This window comes from Corylus avellana, chromosome 7, assembly GCF_965113065.1.
Source record: "Corylus avellana chromosome 7, dhCorAvel1.hap1.2, whole genome shotgun sequence".
Lineage (NCBI taxonomy): Eukaryota > Viridiplantae > Streptophyta > Magnoliopsida > Fagales > Betulaceae > Corylus > Corylus avellana.
Window position 1 is genome coordinate 25602859 of NC_142496.1, and position 12888 is coordinate 25615746.

At 34.4% G+C, this 12888-nt stretch overlaps 1 protein-coding gene and 1 long non-coding RNA gene across 3 annotated transcripts; one reads left to right on the forward strand and one right to left on the reverse strand.

The window, feature by feature from the left end:
- Positions 1–1020: 1020 nt before the first annotated feature.
- Positions 1021–5225, forward strand: LOC132184446 (ABC transporter G family member 22). 2 transcript variants are annotated; one of them, XM_088518196.1, is made up of 11 exons: positions 1021–1121; positions 1259–1681; positions 1773–1867; positions 1980–2212; positions 2442–2597; positions 2702–2885; positions 2992–3306; positions 3633–3920; positions 4024–4308; positions 4561–4668; positions 4804–5225. In XM_088518196.1, exons 2-11 carry the CDS (start codon positions 1264–1266, stop codon positions 5047–5049), a joined length of 2328 nt encoding a protein of 775 aa, XP_088374322.1. In that variant the 5' UTR covers positions 1021–1121; positions 1259–1263; the 3' UTR covers positions 5050–5225. The 2 variants fall into 2 exon arrangements, with proteins under 2 accessions (XP_088374322.1, XP_059454070.2); XM_059598087.2 differs by having other exon boundaries at positions 1022–1121; positions 1264–1681.
- A 1174-nt stretch (positions 5226–6399) lies between these two features.
- Positions 6400–7089, reverse strand: LOC148584720 (uncharacterized). The gene is made up of 2 exons (XR_015912916.1): positions 6883–7089; positions 6400–6782 (listed from the first exon to the last, which is right to left on the reverse strand). It is a non-coding gene; the product is annotated as an uncharacterized LOC148584720 (long non-coding RNA).
- Positions 7090–12888: the final 5799 nt, after the last annotated feature.

Consider the following 12888-nt stretch of genomic DNA (forward strand, 5'->3'; position numbering starts at 1 on the left):
TCGTTCGCCGTACACACTACCCACCTGCCTGCCATATGCCATGTGGCCCTCTGCTTCTTTGCTTACGTACTGTATTGCATGCCTTCTGCCCTACTATTTGGGGCACCGCCATTTTTTTTGGCTCTCTCATCTATATGTGTCAATGTTGATGCATGCCCAACACGACATAAATGTGTATGTCAGATTATTGCATGCTAGCTGGGAATCACATTGGTATTTCGTCGAAGAACATTGTAGAGTGAAGCACTTATTCAAAATGAACTACTTGTTTTAAAATGAACTAACTCAATTGAGCTAAGTAAACTTAAAAGAAAAATAAAAAATAAAAAAGTTGGTGGTCGGACCACTCCAATCACTCTTATAGATTGTGTGACCAACTCCCTCATTGTTGAGGGGTTGTTGGCCACTTTTCTCAACGCTCGAAAGCAATTGCAGCACCCCTCTTACCATTAAAGTTAGTTGTGCCACCCCAAGCTATTAGAGGGTGGTCGTACCACCTCCGAGCTGTTGGAGGGAATAGATTGCACCATCCCGCCGAGTCCTTAGGGAGTGGACGGTCCACTCCCCGAGCCCTCAAGGAACTGATCTCACAATTTGGTTTCGGTTGCTGCTGAGTTTGATTGTTACAGTTGAGACGGTTTAAGAGTTTAATTGATTTATGTATGAACTCTAGGACTACCTCAACCATGTTGATCAATATGGTTCACCAATGTTAGAGATAATATGTGGGCAATGTGGGACAACCCACATATCATCTCTAACAACCAATTCATCTTATCTTGTTTTCTTTTCTTCGACATAATTCTATCCTATCAAAGGCAGACTTTTAACCACATGGGGTTCGCTTTCTAAACAGGAGAATAAAACAAAAACAGTACCTTTTCAGCAACTTCAGAGAAAAACATGAAATACATCATCACAGTTACTCGTTGAATGATTGTTAGGAAAAATTAGTTAAAGAGTCAATTGCATGCACATTGCAATATGACACTGCCACAGTGAGCCTATATATATAAGCTTCAATAGCTAGCACATGCACCTCGCAATGCATAGCTAGGCCTTGAAATCACCCCCTCTTTTCCTTGTGATCAATTATCAATATCTCATCTTCTCGATCTCAAGTAATTATTAATCTTTTTCTCATCTTTCTTGCTTCATGTTATTAGTATGAAGATGTTGCATGAGTTTTTTTGTCTATTAAAGTTTTGTGACTGCTCTGCAGAATTGACAAATGATACAATCTCTTTTTATGTGTCAGCGCAGATGGAAGTGAAGAAAGAATTCAGATTGGAGCGCTTTGGGAGTTTTGAAGCCGCACCCTGCACACTGACAGGGAAGGATGCCATTGTCGTACCCCAAAGAAAATTTGGCAGCAAAGTCTCAAGCATAGCTCAAGATAACCAAGATGAGGATGGAATTAGTCTACGTAAAATAAAAAGCTTGGATAAAAAATTAGAATCACCGGCTGGGAGAGCAATTCGGAAAACAAAGTCATTAAGTGCTCAGTTCTTAATAAATATAGATGAGCTGATAAACAATGATGCAGGAAGCCATGATCGGACTGGTTCCATTCGCAGCAGGGCTTCTAGCAATGGCATAGGCTATTCTTTCTCCCTTGCAGGAGCCATATTGCCTTCAGAAGACACCTCAGATGTCTTGAGAATACAAATTCCATCTTACAGTAAGAAACTAGTCCATAACTACATTTTTTTATTTGATTTTGTACATTAAGACTGACATTAGACTAATTAATCTTACTCTTATGTACACAGAAGAGAATGAAAATGATGATGATGATGATGATGAAGCAGATTCATGCAGGTGGAAGAAAATAAATTTTGAACCTATCCTACCAATATATCTCAAGGTGATATCTTTATCCAAGATATTATGCAACATTTGTTGAAAAAGAACATGTCTTAGTCCAAAAACAATTAAAAATACAATTAATGAGGTTTCTAATTTTCACTGTCAAGCAGTTCCAAGATCTCAAGTACAAGGTACCAGTGAAAGGTGTGGAAAGGTCAGATGCAGAGAACTACATTCTTCATGGAATCACTGGCTCAGTAAATCCAGGAGAAGTTCTTGCTCTAATGGGACCATCTGGAGGGGGTAAAACAACTCTACTTAATCTCCTTAGTGGAAGAGTCAAATTTAAAAGTGGTACCATCACTTACAATGACCAGCCATACACCAAGCCCTTAAGAAGAAGGTATTTGCCCATGCATAGTATGTATATAAATTGTTGAAGAAAAATTTTCAGATAGTTTTCTCTTATAGTGATTGATTTGTTTTCATTATGAGGGTGATTTGTGATTTTTTTTGATGGCCTGATTATCTTTCATGTAGAGGCTGCTTAAGTGGGCCTTGAGTGATTATTTAGTGTATCACAATAAATAAAATACAAAATGGTTAATTTATATTTAATTTGGATGAAACAGGATCGGATTTGTGATGCAAGATGATGTTGTGTTACCCCACCTTACAGTCAAAGAAACTCTTACATATGCTGCTCTGCTCCGTCTTCCTAACACCTTCACTAGAGAACAGAAAAAGAAAAGGGCCATGAATGTCATCAGCGAGCTAGGCCTTGATAGGTGTGATCATGGTCCATATATGTTCAAAATGCACTTTGATAACCATCCCTTTTAATAATATTTCATGCTCAACACTCTTAACTCTGTTCGTTAATATGTTTCAGATGCCAAGATACATTAATTGGTGGCACATTTGTAAGAGGGGTTTCTGGTGGTGAGAGAAAAAGGGTCTGTATTGGCAATGAAATCCTCCTCAACCCATCACTACTCTTCTTAGATGAACCAACATCAGGTCTGGACTCAACAACAGCGTTCCGGATAGGTCAGATACTGCAGAACATTGCAAAGGTGCTGAAAGTTTGAACTGACAATGTCTGTATTTGGTGAAGATATATATATATATATATATATATATATATATATAGATGTACTCATTTGATTTGGTTTCTCATAGGGTGGCAAGACAGTGGTGACTACAATCCATCAGCCGTCAAGTAGGCTCTTTAGCAAGTTTGACAAACTGATTCTTTTGGGTAGAGGAAACTCCTTGTACTTTGGAAGAGCCTCTGAAGCAATGATGTATTTCTCCTCCATTGGTTGTGCTCCACTCATAGCTATGAACCCGGCAGAGTTTCTGATTGATCTTGCAAATGGGAACGTAAATGACAAATCTGTCCCATCAGAGCTGGAGGATAAGTTCTTAACTGGAAGCAAAAGACTTGAATCAAAACATGGAGTTGGAAGACTTTCCCCTGTTGATGTCCATGAGGTCAATAAACCAATAACACACTTCCACTAGTATTGGATGAAACCATTTTGTGCAACAATCTGATATTGAATAAGTTAAATCACCGGTCATCTTAAAAAGCTTAAGTTGACAGGAATGGATGAATTTAATCATTTATTTTATATTCTAATACTTCCCCTTACGTGTGGACTTCAATTTTTCATATTTAATTGGAATGAGAGGTGAATGACGGATACATACCTTGATACCATGTTTAAATTATCATTTATTTCAAAAGGTTAAGCTTATAGGAAGTAATAAATTTAGTCATTTAGTTTACGTTCTAACATAATATTAACTTCCTGCAGTTTCTTGTGGAGGCCTATGAAGCAAGGCTGGCAAAAATGGAGAAAACAGAGCTCCAAAAACCTTTACTTACAGAGGGTGAGCCTGGAATGGAGGCCAGGCCAAATTCAAGGGACTGGGAGACACCTTGGTGGGAACAGTTCTCAATTCTTTTCAGGAGGGGCGTTAAGGAGAGACGCCATGAATACTTAAGCAGTATGCGACTAACCCAAGTAATTTCCACTGCTCTAATCATTGGGCTCCTTTGGTGGCACTCAGATTCTTCAACTCCTGAGAGACTTCAAGATCAGGCAACTATATTTATTATTCGATTGTACTCTATCTTCTGATCAGATTTGTGTCAATGCAGTTCCAATTGTTAATTTTCTCTCTTTTTAATCAATGAATTCACAGGCAGGGCTTCTGTTTTTCATGTCAGTATTCTGGGGCTTCTTTCCTTTATTCACTGCCATCTTCATATTCCCACAAGAGAGAGTCATGCTAGCTAAAGAAAGATCAGTTGGAATGTACAAACTCAGTGCATACCTTTTAGGCAGAACCAGTAGTGATCTTCCTTCGGATCTCCTACTGCCTATAGTGTTCCTGGTGATAGTTTATTTCATGGTGGGATTGAAGCTTAGCTTTGCCGCATTTTCTCTGACCTTGCTTACAATTTTCCTCAGCATTGTGGCTGCTCAGGTAACCTATTTTAGAGCCCATTTGGGAGTGAAAACTTAAAAAAAGTGCTTTTAGTATATAAAAAGTTGTACCAAACAAATGTAGATCGTTTTGGTAAAAAACTTAAAAGCAACTGCTTTTTGGAATAAGCTCTTTTAGGCTTTTTCTCAACACAATCTCAAACAAGCTCTTATTCGTTAACATCCACATCTAACTAGGAAGAAAGATGCCAATTTTTTGCCTATCTAAAGCTTTCCAACTTCAAAATTGCAGGGTCTGGGACTGGCAATAGGTGCAGCGTTTATGGATGTGAAGAAAGCCACAACACTAGCTTCAATTGTTGTTATGACCTTTATGTTATCTGGGGGATTCTTTGTCCAGGTAAGATGATGTCTAAGCCATATTCTTCCTCTCAGTGAAACTGCATAGTTAATCATGCAGACTATTTTGAATTCTGTCACCACTTTCAACAATAACTCTTGATCCTGACATGTAACTTGTGGTAAATGGGTGCAGAAAGTCCCACCATTTATGTCGTGGATACGCTACGCCTCATTCAACTATCACACGTACAGGCTACTCCTAAAAATTCAATATGGTTGCTCAGGATCATCAGTGTCTGGATCATCATCTTCTTGCGACTCTCCTTTCATCAGAGGATTAAGACTTGACCAAGGTGATCAAATGGAAGTCGGAGCTATGATGACGATGATTATTGTGTATAGGCTACTTGCCTACTTATTCCTACGGAGAATATGCTAAGACATTATAAGTCTATCAACAATATCCATGGCCAAAGTTGAAGACATCAACTTGATCTGCTACAGAAGAAAGGATTTCATCTACTGCTATTTTTCCTAATGATGATCCTTGTTGTAAGGCCTCATATATAGGCTTTCAATGATTTAGTTTATTCCTAACAAAAATAAATTATCTTGATTGAGTTATTAGTATAATAATCTTGCTAAGAAGCAATCCTAATTACGATTATAAGTATATATACATTTACAGTTTACCACATCAAGTAGGAATTTCAACTAAGGTGCATAAAGCAATATGTGAGCAAAGATGAATATGATTATATAAGCTATATGTCCAATCAGTTTTAGCAAATTAAAATCCACAATTAATGAAAATTCGAATTCAATTAAGAAATTATCTTAAATAGACAGCTCCAAGTGCACTCGATCTATAACAAGTATAACTCTATGAGAAATGCTACACACCCATTTTACACCCATTTCATCTGGGTCAATACACACACACACACACACACACACACACACACACATATATATATATATATATATCATTAGTAATTCGAGAAAGAGGCCCCACGTACATGTGATGTAACTAGCTAGACATATTATAGGCAGTGCACATGTATGGTCAAGGTTGTTGAACTGCTGGGTATGAGTATTATGCAATGGCCCTGTAGGAGATGTGGCTTATGCTGTGCAGGGGAAAGCGATTGAGAGGTGAAATTTAATCTTTAATCTGGCTGCAATTCCTAATGAAAGATGGAGAATGAGCCATTTCATCTCAATATTCAGAGAAAGAGAGCCAAAAGAAATTAAGGCTAGGGAAGTGGTCGGCCACCCTCAAAGTTTGTCTAGGGTGACCAGACCACCCCCAAACAATTAATGGAATAATAATTAGCCACCTTCAAAAACATCTGATTGAGAAGGTCAGATCAATCGACTGCCTTAAAACCAGTCGATGATCAAGTTGGTTGACCACCCTCGTAATAGCCGGAAGTCCCCCTAAGTTGTCAGGTTAATCATTGAAGTAGGGGTGATCTGACCACTTTCAAGTTATTTTTAGGATGGTTAACCACCCTCAATGCAACTAATTGGGATAATTCCACAATTCCAAAATAGCTCGAGAGTGGTCCGGCCACTCACAAAAAGTCAAGTCATTAGGGGAAAAATTGAAGAGGGAAAAGGGGCTGGATTTTTTTTGTTTTTGCTAGGATTGATGATGTGGTATAATCCTGATCGTTGATTTAAAAAAGAAACATACTATATTATTTAAGACTTTCAGGTTTAAATTCGCCCAAAAAAATCTTTTATATATATATAATGCCAACCAACAAGCCTTATCCCAATTACGTGTTTAACCAAGAGATCGATTAACTTCAAAAGTATAGTAGCAGATGACTGCTTTATTACAACGAAAAGCCACCACAAAACATAACACACATATTTATATGATCACCATCTGAAAATACCACATATGGTATTCCTGGCAACAATTTATTCTGAGCCTAAGTGTACGTACGTAGCATATGGCTCAGGCATCACGCATAATATAGCACAACAAAGCATCAACTTATTACTAATATTTAACACTAATTAAACAATAGCCACTCATTTAATTATATCCTCCCCGGCCGGTGGTGTTGTAGCTATTGTACCCTCCCCGGCCATCGGTGTTGTAGCTATTGTATCCTCCCCGGCCATCAGTGTTGTACTCAGCTTGAAGAGCCCTTCGTCCTGTAAATACAAATAAAAAACCGTCCGCAAAGAGATTTCATCACCTAAAAATGCATAGAAAGGTTGAGCAAAGTATATATATATAGGTTTGTTTACAAACCAAGCTTAAGTTCTGGCGCTGCTCCAAGGGCAGTGGCCACCTCAGTGGACATGAGCAGCAGCAACATCACAACAACAACAGCCACAACCATGAACTTGGTGGCCTTAGTAGCAGCCATTTTTGCCATACAAAACTCCAAGGAAGAAGAAAATTATTGCTAATTAAGAAAACAAAATATGGAGAGAAGACTACAATGTGGAGCTTTGGGGTCAGAGTATATATTTATAACTGAGGATATAAGGACTGTGCTGATAGCAATATTTATTACAATGAATGATTTGGTAAATGGATTTTGGAAATTACCAACTTATTTCTTGATTCCGGTCAAATTTATCCGGATAACGTGTCATCAAATATTTGATGAAAGATTGACCCGTCACTTTATTAGGATACTTTACGAAAGCCATTTCTCTTTTTGTCTGCTTGTTGAGAATTTCAAACTATGGATCGGAAGTGTAGTCGTTTTTCCTTCATAGCACCTACATTGCTTCATATATCGCATATCATTTAATTATTGGAATCAGATGGCGGTTGAATTTTCCTACTAGAAGCTTGTTTTGACCCGGTGAAACTCGTATAAAGTTAGTCAAGCTAGCTGCATACATTTTCTCTCCTATTGTTTTCCCTTTGCTCCAGTATACTGTCTCCACATGTAATAGGCCCCTATACTCTTCTTCGTTCAGGTTTGAAGTGAGAAACAAGCTGAGACAATCTGTTACGCCCAGATGGATTAAATCTAATCTTAATTATATTTATATAAATTCTTGCGCACAATTTTCTTGCAAGTTGGTTTTAAACTGTGAGTTCTACCCAAAATTTGTATAATTTGGTATCAGAGTCAAATATTACGTCACGTGTTTGAGTTACAGAGGGAACGGCTTATAGACTGGATTAAAACACTGATAAGTGAGTAGAGATGTCAAAAGAAAAATAGTTACCATCGGGTTAATTAGTGTTAATAGAGTAGGCCGCCGTACACATCGGCTACAAAAGCGTGGTGGTATATATGTTACGATCCTTGTGTGTAGAACTCACCCTTAAAAATTGGCTTTTAAAATGAGAGTGTCTAAGAGGTTATATACACATAAAATCGTAACATATCATCACGCTTTGCAACTGATGTTCATGGCGGTCCACTCATTTATCAATGCCTATATATAGGTTGCTCCTTCCGTGACTTGACCACAAAACTTCAATCCTATACTCCATGTGGTGGTTGGCTATAATGCCAAATGATACAAATATTAGATAGATCTTAACCTTGAAAACCGGTTTGCAATGGGCCGAATAGTGCCAAAGAACTTATATACATATGTTTAAGATTATATTTAATCCATGTGGAACATAAGGATGGTAACACAATTAGACAAGTGAAATGCTCTTTTAGACTCAAAACCCAACCCATAGGCTAAGACATGAGCTTTCACAAGACTCATTTGTGAGCAGTTTGATAAGACAAAAAGAAGAACATTACTCTCTACAGACTTTTCTGTTCGACATTAGAGTTTCTCTTATCATATATATATATATATATAAAAGCCGAGTTTTGACATAGGGAATGCTTAGAATTGCGACACGTGTCCTCCTAACTCTATTTCCCACGTCTCTCTCTCTCTCTCTCTCTCTCTCCCTCTATCTCAACTTAAATGTCTTAAACTTTTTTGAGAAAAATGTCTTCAACTAATTCAATGGTTTAAGACATTTAATTAATTGTGCTAACTCTCACTCTCCCATAATTTGTGTTTCAACCGTTTTTGTCTCTCTCTCTCTCTCCCTTTATTTTTAAATTAATTGTACTAACTCTCTCCCATAATTTGTGTTTCAACCATTTTCTCTCTCTCTCTCTCTCTCTCTCTCTCCCTCTATCTCCATTTAATTGTCTTAAATCTCTTTCCCATAATTTGTGTTTCAATCGTTTTTTTTTTTTAAATTAATTCTGCTAACTCTCTCCCATAATTTGTGTTTCAACCGTTTTTTGTCTCTTTCTCTCTCTTTCTCTCTCTCTCTCTCCCTCTATCTCCACTTAATTGTCTTAAATCTCTCTCTTTCTCCCTCTATCTCAATTTAAATGTCTTAAACTAATTCTATGGTTTAAGACAATTAATTGTGCTAACTTTCACTCTCCCATAATTTGTGTTTCAATCGTTTTTTTTTAAAAAAAAATTAATTGTGCTAACTCTCTCCCATAATTTGTGTTTCAACCGTTTTTTGTCTCTCTCTCTCTCTCTCTCCCTCTATCTCCACTTAATTGTCTTAAATCTCTCTCCCATAATTTGTGTTTCAATCATTTTTTTGTCTCTCTCTCTCTCTCTCTCTCTCTCTCTCTTTCTCTATCCTCACTTAATTGTCTTAAATTTCTCTCCCATAATTTTATATCTGAATTCCTTTTTTTTTTTTTTAATTAATTGTGATAATTCTTACTCTCCCATAATCTCTCTCTCTCTCTCTCATAATTTATGTTTCAACTGTTTTTTTTTAATATAATTTTATATTTGAACCTTTTCTTCTCTCTCTAAACTAATTATATGGTTTAAGTGTCTTAACTATTTCTCTCTCCCATAATTTTGTCTCTCTCTCTCTCCCATAATTTTCTCCACTTAAATGTCTTAAATCTCTCTCTCTCTCTCTCTCTCTCTCTCTCTCCCATAATTTATGTTTGAACCAATTTTTTGATTTTTTATTTGTAATGCATTGAGTTGTCTTAATGAAGAATACAAAAGGTTTTCAAATTCTCTATTTCTCTCTCTTTATTTAATTTTCTTTTTATCTTCTCTTGCTTTATGTTTATATCTTAATGTGAGATATATATATATATATATATATATATATATATATATATATATATATTCATCATCATCATAATGCATTGAATTGTCTTAATGAAGAAAACAAAAGGTTTTCAAATTCTCTATTTCTCTCTCTTTATTTAATTTTCTTTTTATCTTCTCTTCCTTTATGTTTATATCTCAATATGAGACAATTAAAATATATGAGTTTTATTTGTAATATATTTAATTGTCTTAATGAAGAAAACAAAAGGTTCCCAAATTCTGTCTTTCTCTCTCGGTTTATTTTTCTTTTTCTCTTCTCTTGCTTTCTATTTATATCTCAATGTTCCTCTGTCAATTTCACACTCAAATCAGGAAAAAGACAAGACTACAAGAGAGAGGTAGAGAGAGTTTCTAATCGTTGTTTCTCAATGATTTCTTTTCTTTATTTTATTTTTTTGTAAGAATAGTTCTTTTAAATTTTCCAATCGTTGTTTCTCAATGAAAAATTATACTATTCTCAATGAAGAGTAGAATAGTTATTTTCAATTATATTAGTATTTTCATTTTATTCGTTTTTTTTATCTTTATTTTCGGTGCTTATGTTCTTTCATTTTTGTTTTTGTCCCTTATATTTTTTTCTAATTTTTTTTTTCTTCTCTTACTTTCTATTTATATCTCAATGTTCCTTTGTAAATTTTACAATCAATTTAAAAAAAAGACAAGAGAGAGAGAGAGAGAGAGAAAGAGATTTGCATTGCTGCTTCTCAATGAAAAATTATACTATAGTTATTTTTTTTATATATATATTTTTTCTAGAACAGTTCTTTTCAATTTTTCAATCGTTGTTTCTTAATGAAAAATTATACTACAGTTTTTTTTTTTTTAAAAAAAAAAATCTAGAATAGTTATTTTCAAATAGTTTTTTTTTTTTTTCCTTTTTTTTATCTTTATTTCTGGTGCTTATGTTCTTCCTTTTTTTTTTTTGTCCCTTATTTTTTTCTTCTAATTTATATATTATTTTTTATTCAAATGATTACTTTTCTTTGGTAAATTTTACATTGAACTCAAGAAATAATAATGAGAGAGAGTTTCTTATCGTTATTTTTTGTTGATAATTTTTTAGTTTGTACATGTTGTTGTTCATTGAGTGATTTAATTTTTTTTTATCTGTTTACATGCTTAATTAATGGATGACATTGGTTTTTAAGGTTTTATTGGAATCAAGAAATGTATACAGTAGAAAAAGACAATTCTTTCAATTATATTAAAATTTTATTTTTAGTTTTTTATTTTATCGACAAGAATTACAAGCTCAAGAGACAATAGTTATCAGAACTCAAAAGATAATGGTTATAAAAACTCAAGTGATAAGAGTTATAATTATGGTTGTTAATATAGAAGTAAAAGAGATAGGTGACATTCATACTATTTTTTTATAAATAGAGTCATGTATACAATCAAATAGTCAAATGAAAAAAAAAAAAAAAAAAATATGTAGCCAAGAAAAGATTTTGATGTATTGATGTAGGCCATAGGCTAAACCACCTAAAATCTCTGTGTTTCATCTATTTTCTTTATCTATTTAGATTAATTATTAGTTCTAATATCACTGTGCACATATTGTCTTTCAATGGTTTATTTTTCCATTCCTTTACATCAAAAAGACACAAACCTACTACCTATCCCACTCAAAAGGAAGATTATGTGTATTCCACATAACCATACCAGCCTTCCATAATCTTGCACTAAAACCATACTTAAAGAAGAGATGATCTCTGCTTTCTAGCTCTCTCTATGACAGAACTAGCATAATACGTACAGCCCTTTGATAACCCCATTTCTGCAACCTATCATCAGTTGTTAATCAATTTTTCAACACTAGCCACAAAAACTTGCCATCCATAGATAACACTCACACTGGTTTATTAATACCACCTACTGTCACATCTACAAGCCTCCCTCAATTTCCACTAGATCATCAGACCTAGCATGGTTCCAAAACCAATTCCCATCAGGTAAGACACTTGACAGCCGAGCCTCCAAGCTACTACAGGTATCATACACCACACAGATTTTTTCGTCAAGTAGATTTTTTCGTCTTTGTTTTCCTGTATGTCTTAAAATTAGTTTCATTTACTTTATATATGTGAAGGATGGCTGTTAAACAAAAAAAAAAAATTGGTTATGTTCTTCCATTTTTTTCCCTTAAATTTTATACTAATTTATATATTATTTTTTCAAATTGATTAGTTTTCTTTTGTAAATTTCATGTTGAATTAAGGGAAATGATAGTGAAAAAATTTCCTATCATTATTTTTGGTACGATGTATAATTAGATTATGTCAATATTCCTGCCAATGTTTTTTATCTCTTTCATTTTTAAAAAGAAAAATTAAACTACCAACATTCTTTTGTTTACAAAATTAGTAAACATAACTGTAATCAAATATCAATATGCTCATATATTTTAGAACACTTCTTTATTTTTGTTAGTGTAATAGAAAAATTTCTCAAAAAAATTGTTTATGAGGAGAAAGTTCAACTCCTGAAAGACAAAAGTTTACCATAATGGATTGTGTAGTGGAGGAGAAGTGGTGTCATTGTTGGAATATAATGATTAATCAATCATTTTGTATAATTGATTAATCTATGTTTTTATTTTGAATTTTTTTTCCTTTATATTTCATTTTAAACTACATATATGGGAACAAATATTTAATATGTTTCAGTTTATAAGAACTAAAATTTATGAATTTTTAAATTTATTAGATATGTATTGAGTAAAACTATGGTTTAAAAGGATCTTATGAACATTTGTCATTTTTAGTAGCTAATTAGTTAATTAAGAGAAGAAAATAAAAATTGTTGTTGATAATCTTTTAAAGAATTTTTGAGTAAATTACAAAATTAAAAAAAAAAACCCGGCGCGTAGCACGGGCTCTAAGCTAGTATATATAAACCAGATAGACGCCTTTGTGCATGCCATCTGCTAGAATCCAGCCTGAGATTAAAGGCCCGATGATTGACAATGTCAATTCAATGTCATCTCCAAGAATTGGTCGAACACTCACTAAAACTAATAAATAAGTACTTAATTGGAAATTAAGTCCTCGCAATAACGTCACTAGTTAGGCACAGAGAGACATTGGGCCGCAGCAACTGATTATAGTTGATTTCTCTCATGCGTATTCATTAGTCTAAAATCAACTACCGACAGAGACATGTAAATGTGTGC

Excerpts from the sequence above, each read along its gene's own strand:
- LOC132184446 (XM_088518196.1), top strand. The coding sequence starts at position 1,264 with ATGGAAGTGAAGAAAGAATTCAGATTGGAGCGCTTTGGGAGTTTTGAA. Across the intron at positions 1,682-1,772 it reads AATACAAATTCCATCTTACA|AAGAGAATGAAAATGATGAT; the intron begins GTAAGAAACTAG and ends TTATGTACACAG. Across the intron at positions 2,886-2,991 it reads TACTGCAGAACATTGCAAAG|GGTGGCAAGACAGTGGTGAC; the intron begins GTGCTGAAAGTT and ends GGTTTCTCATAG.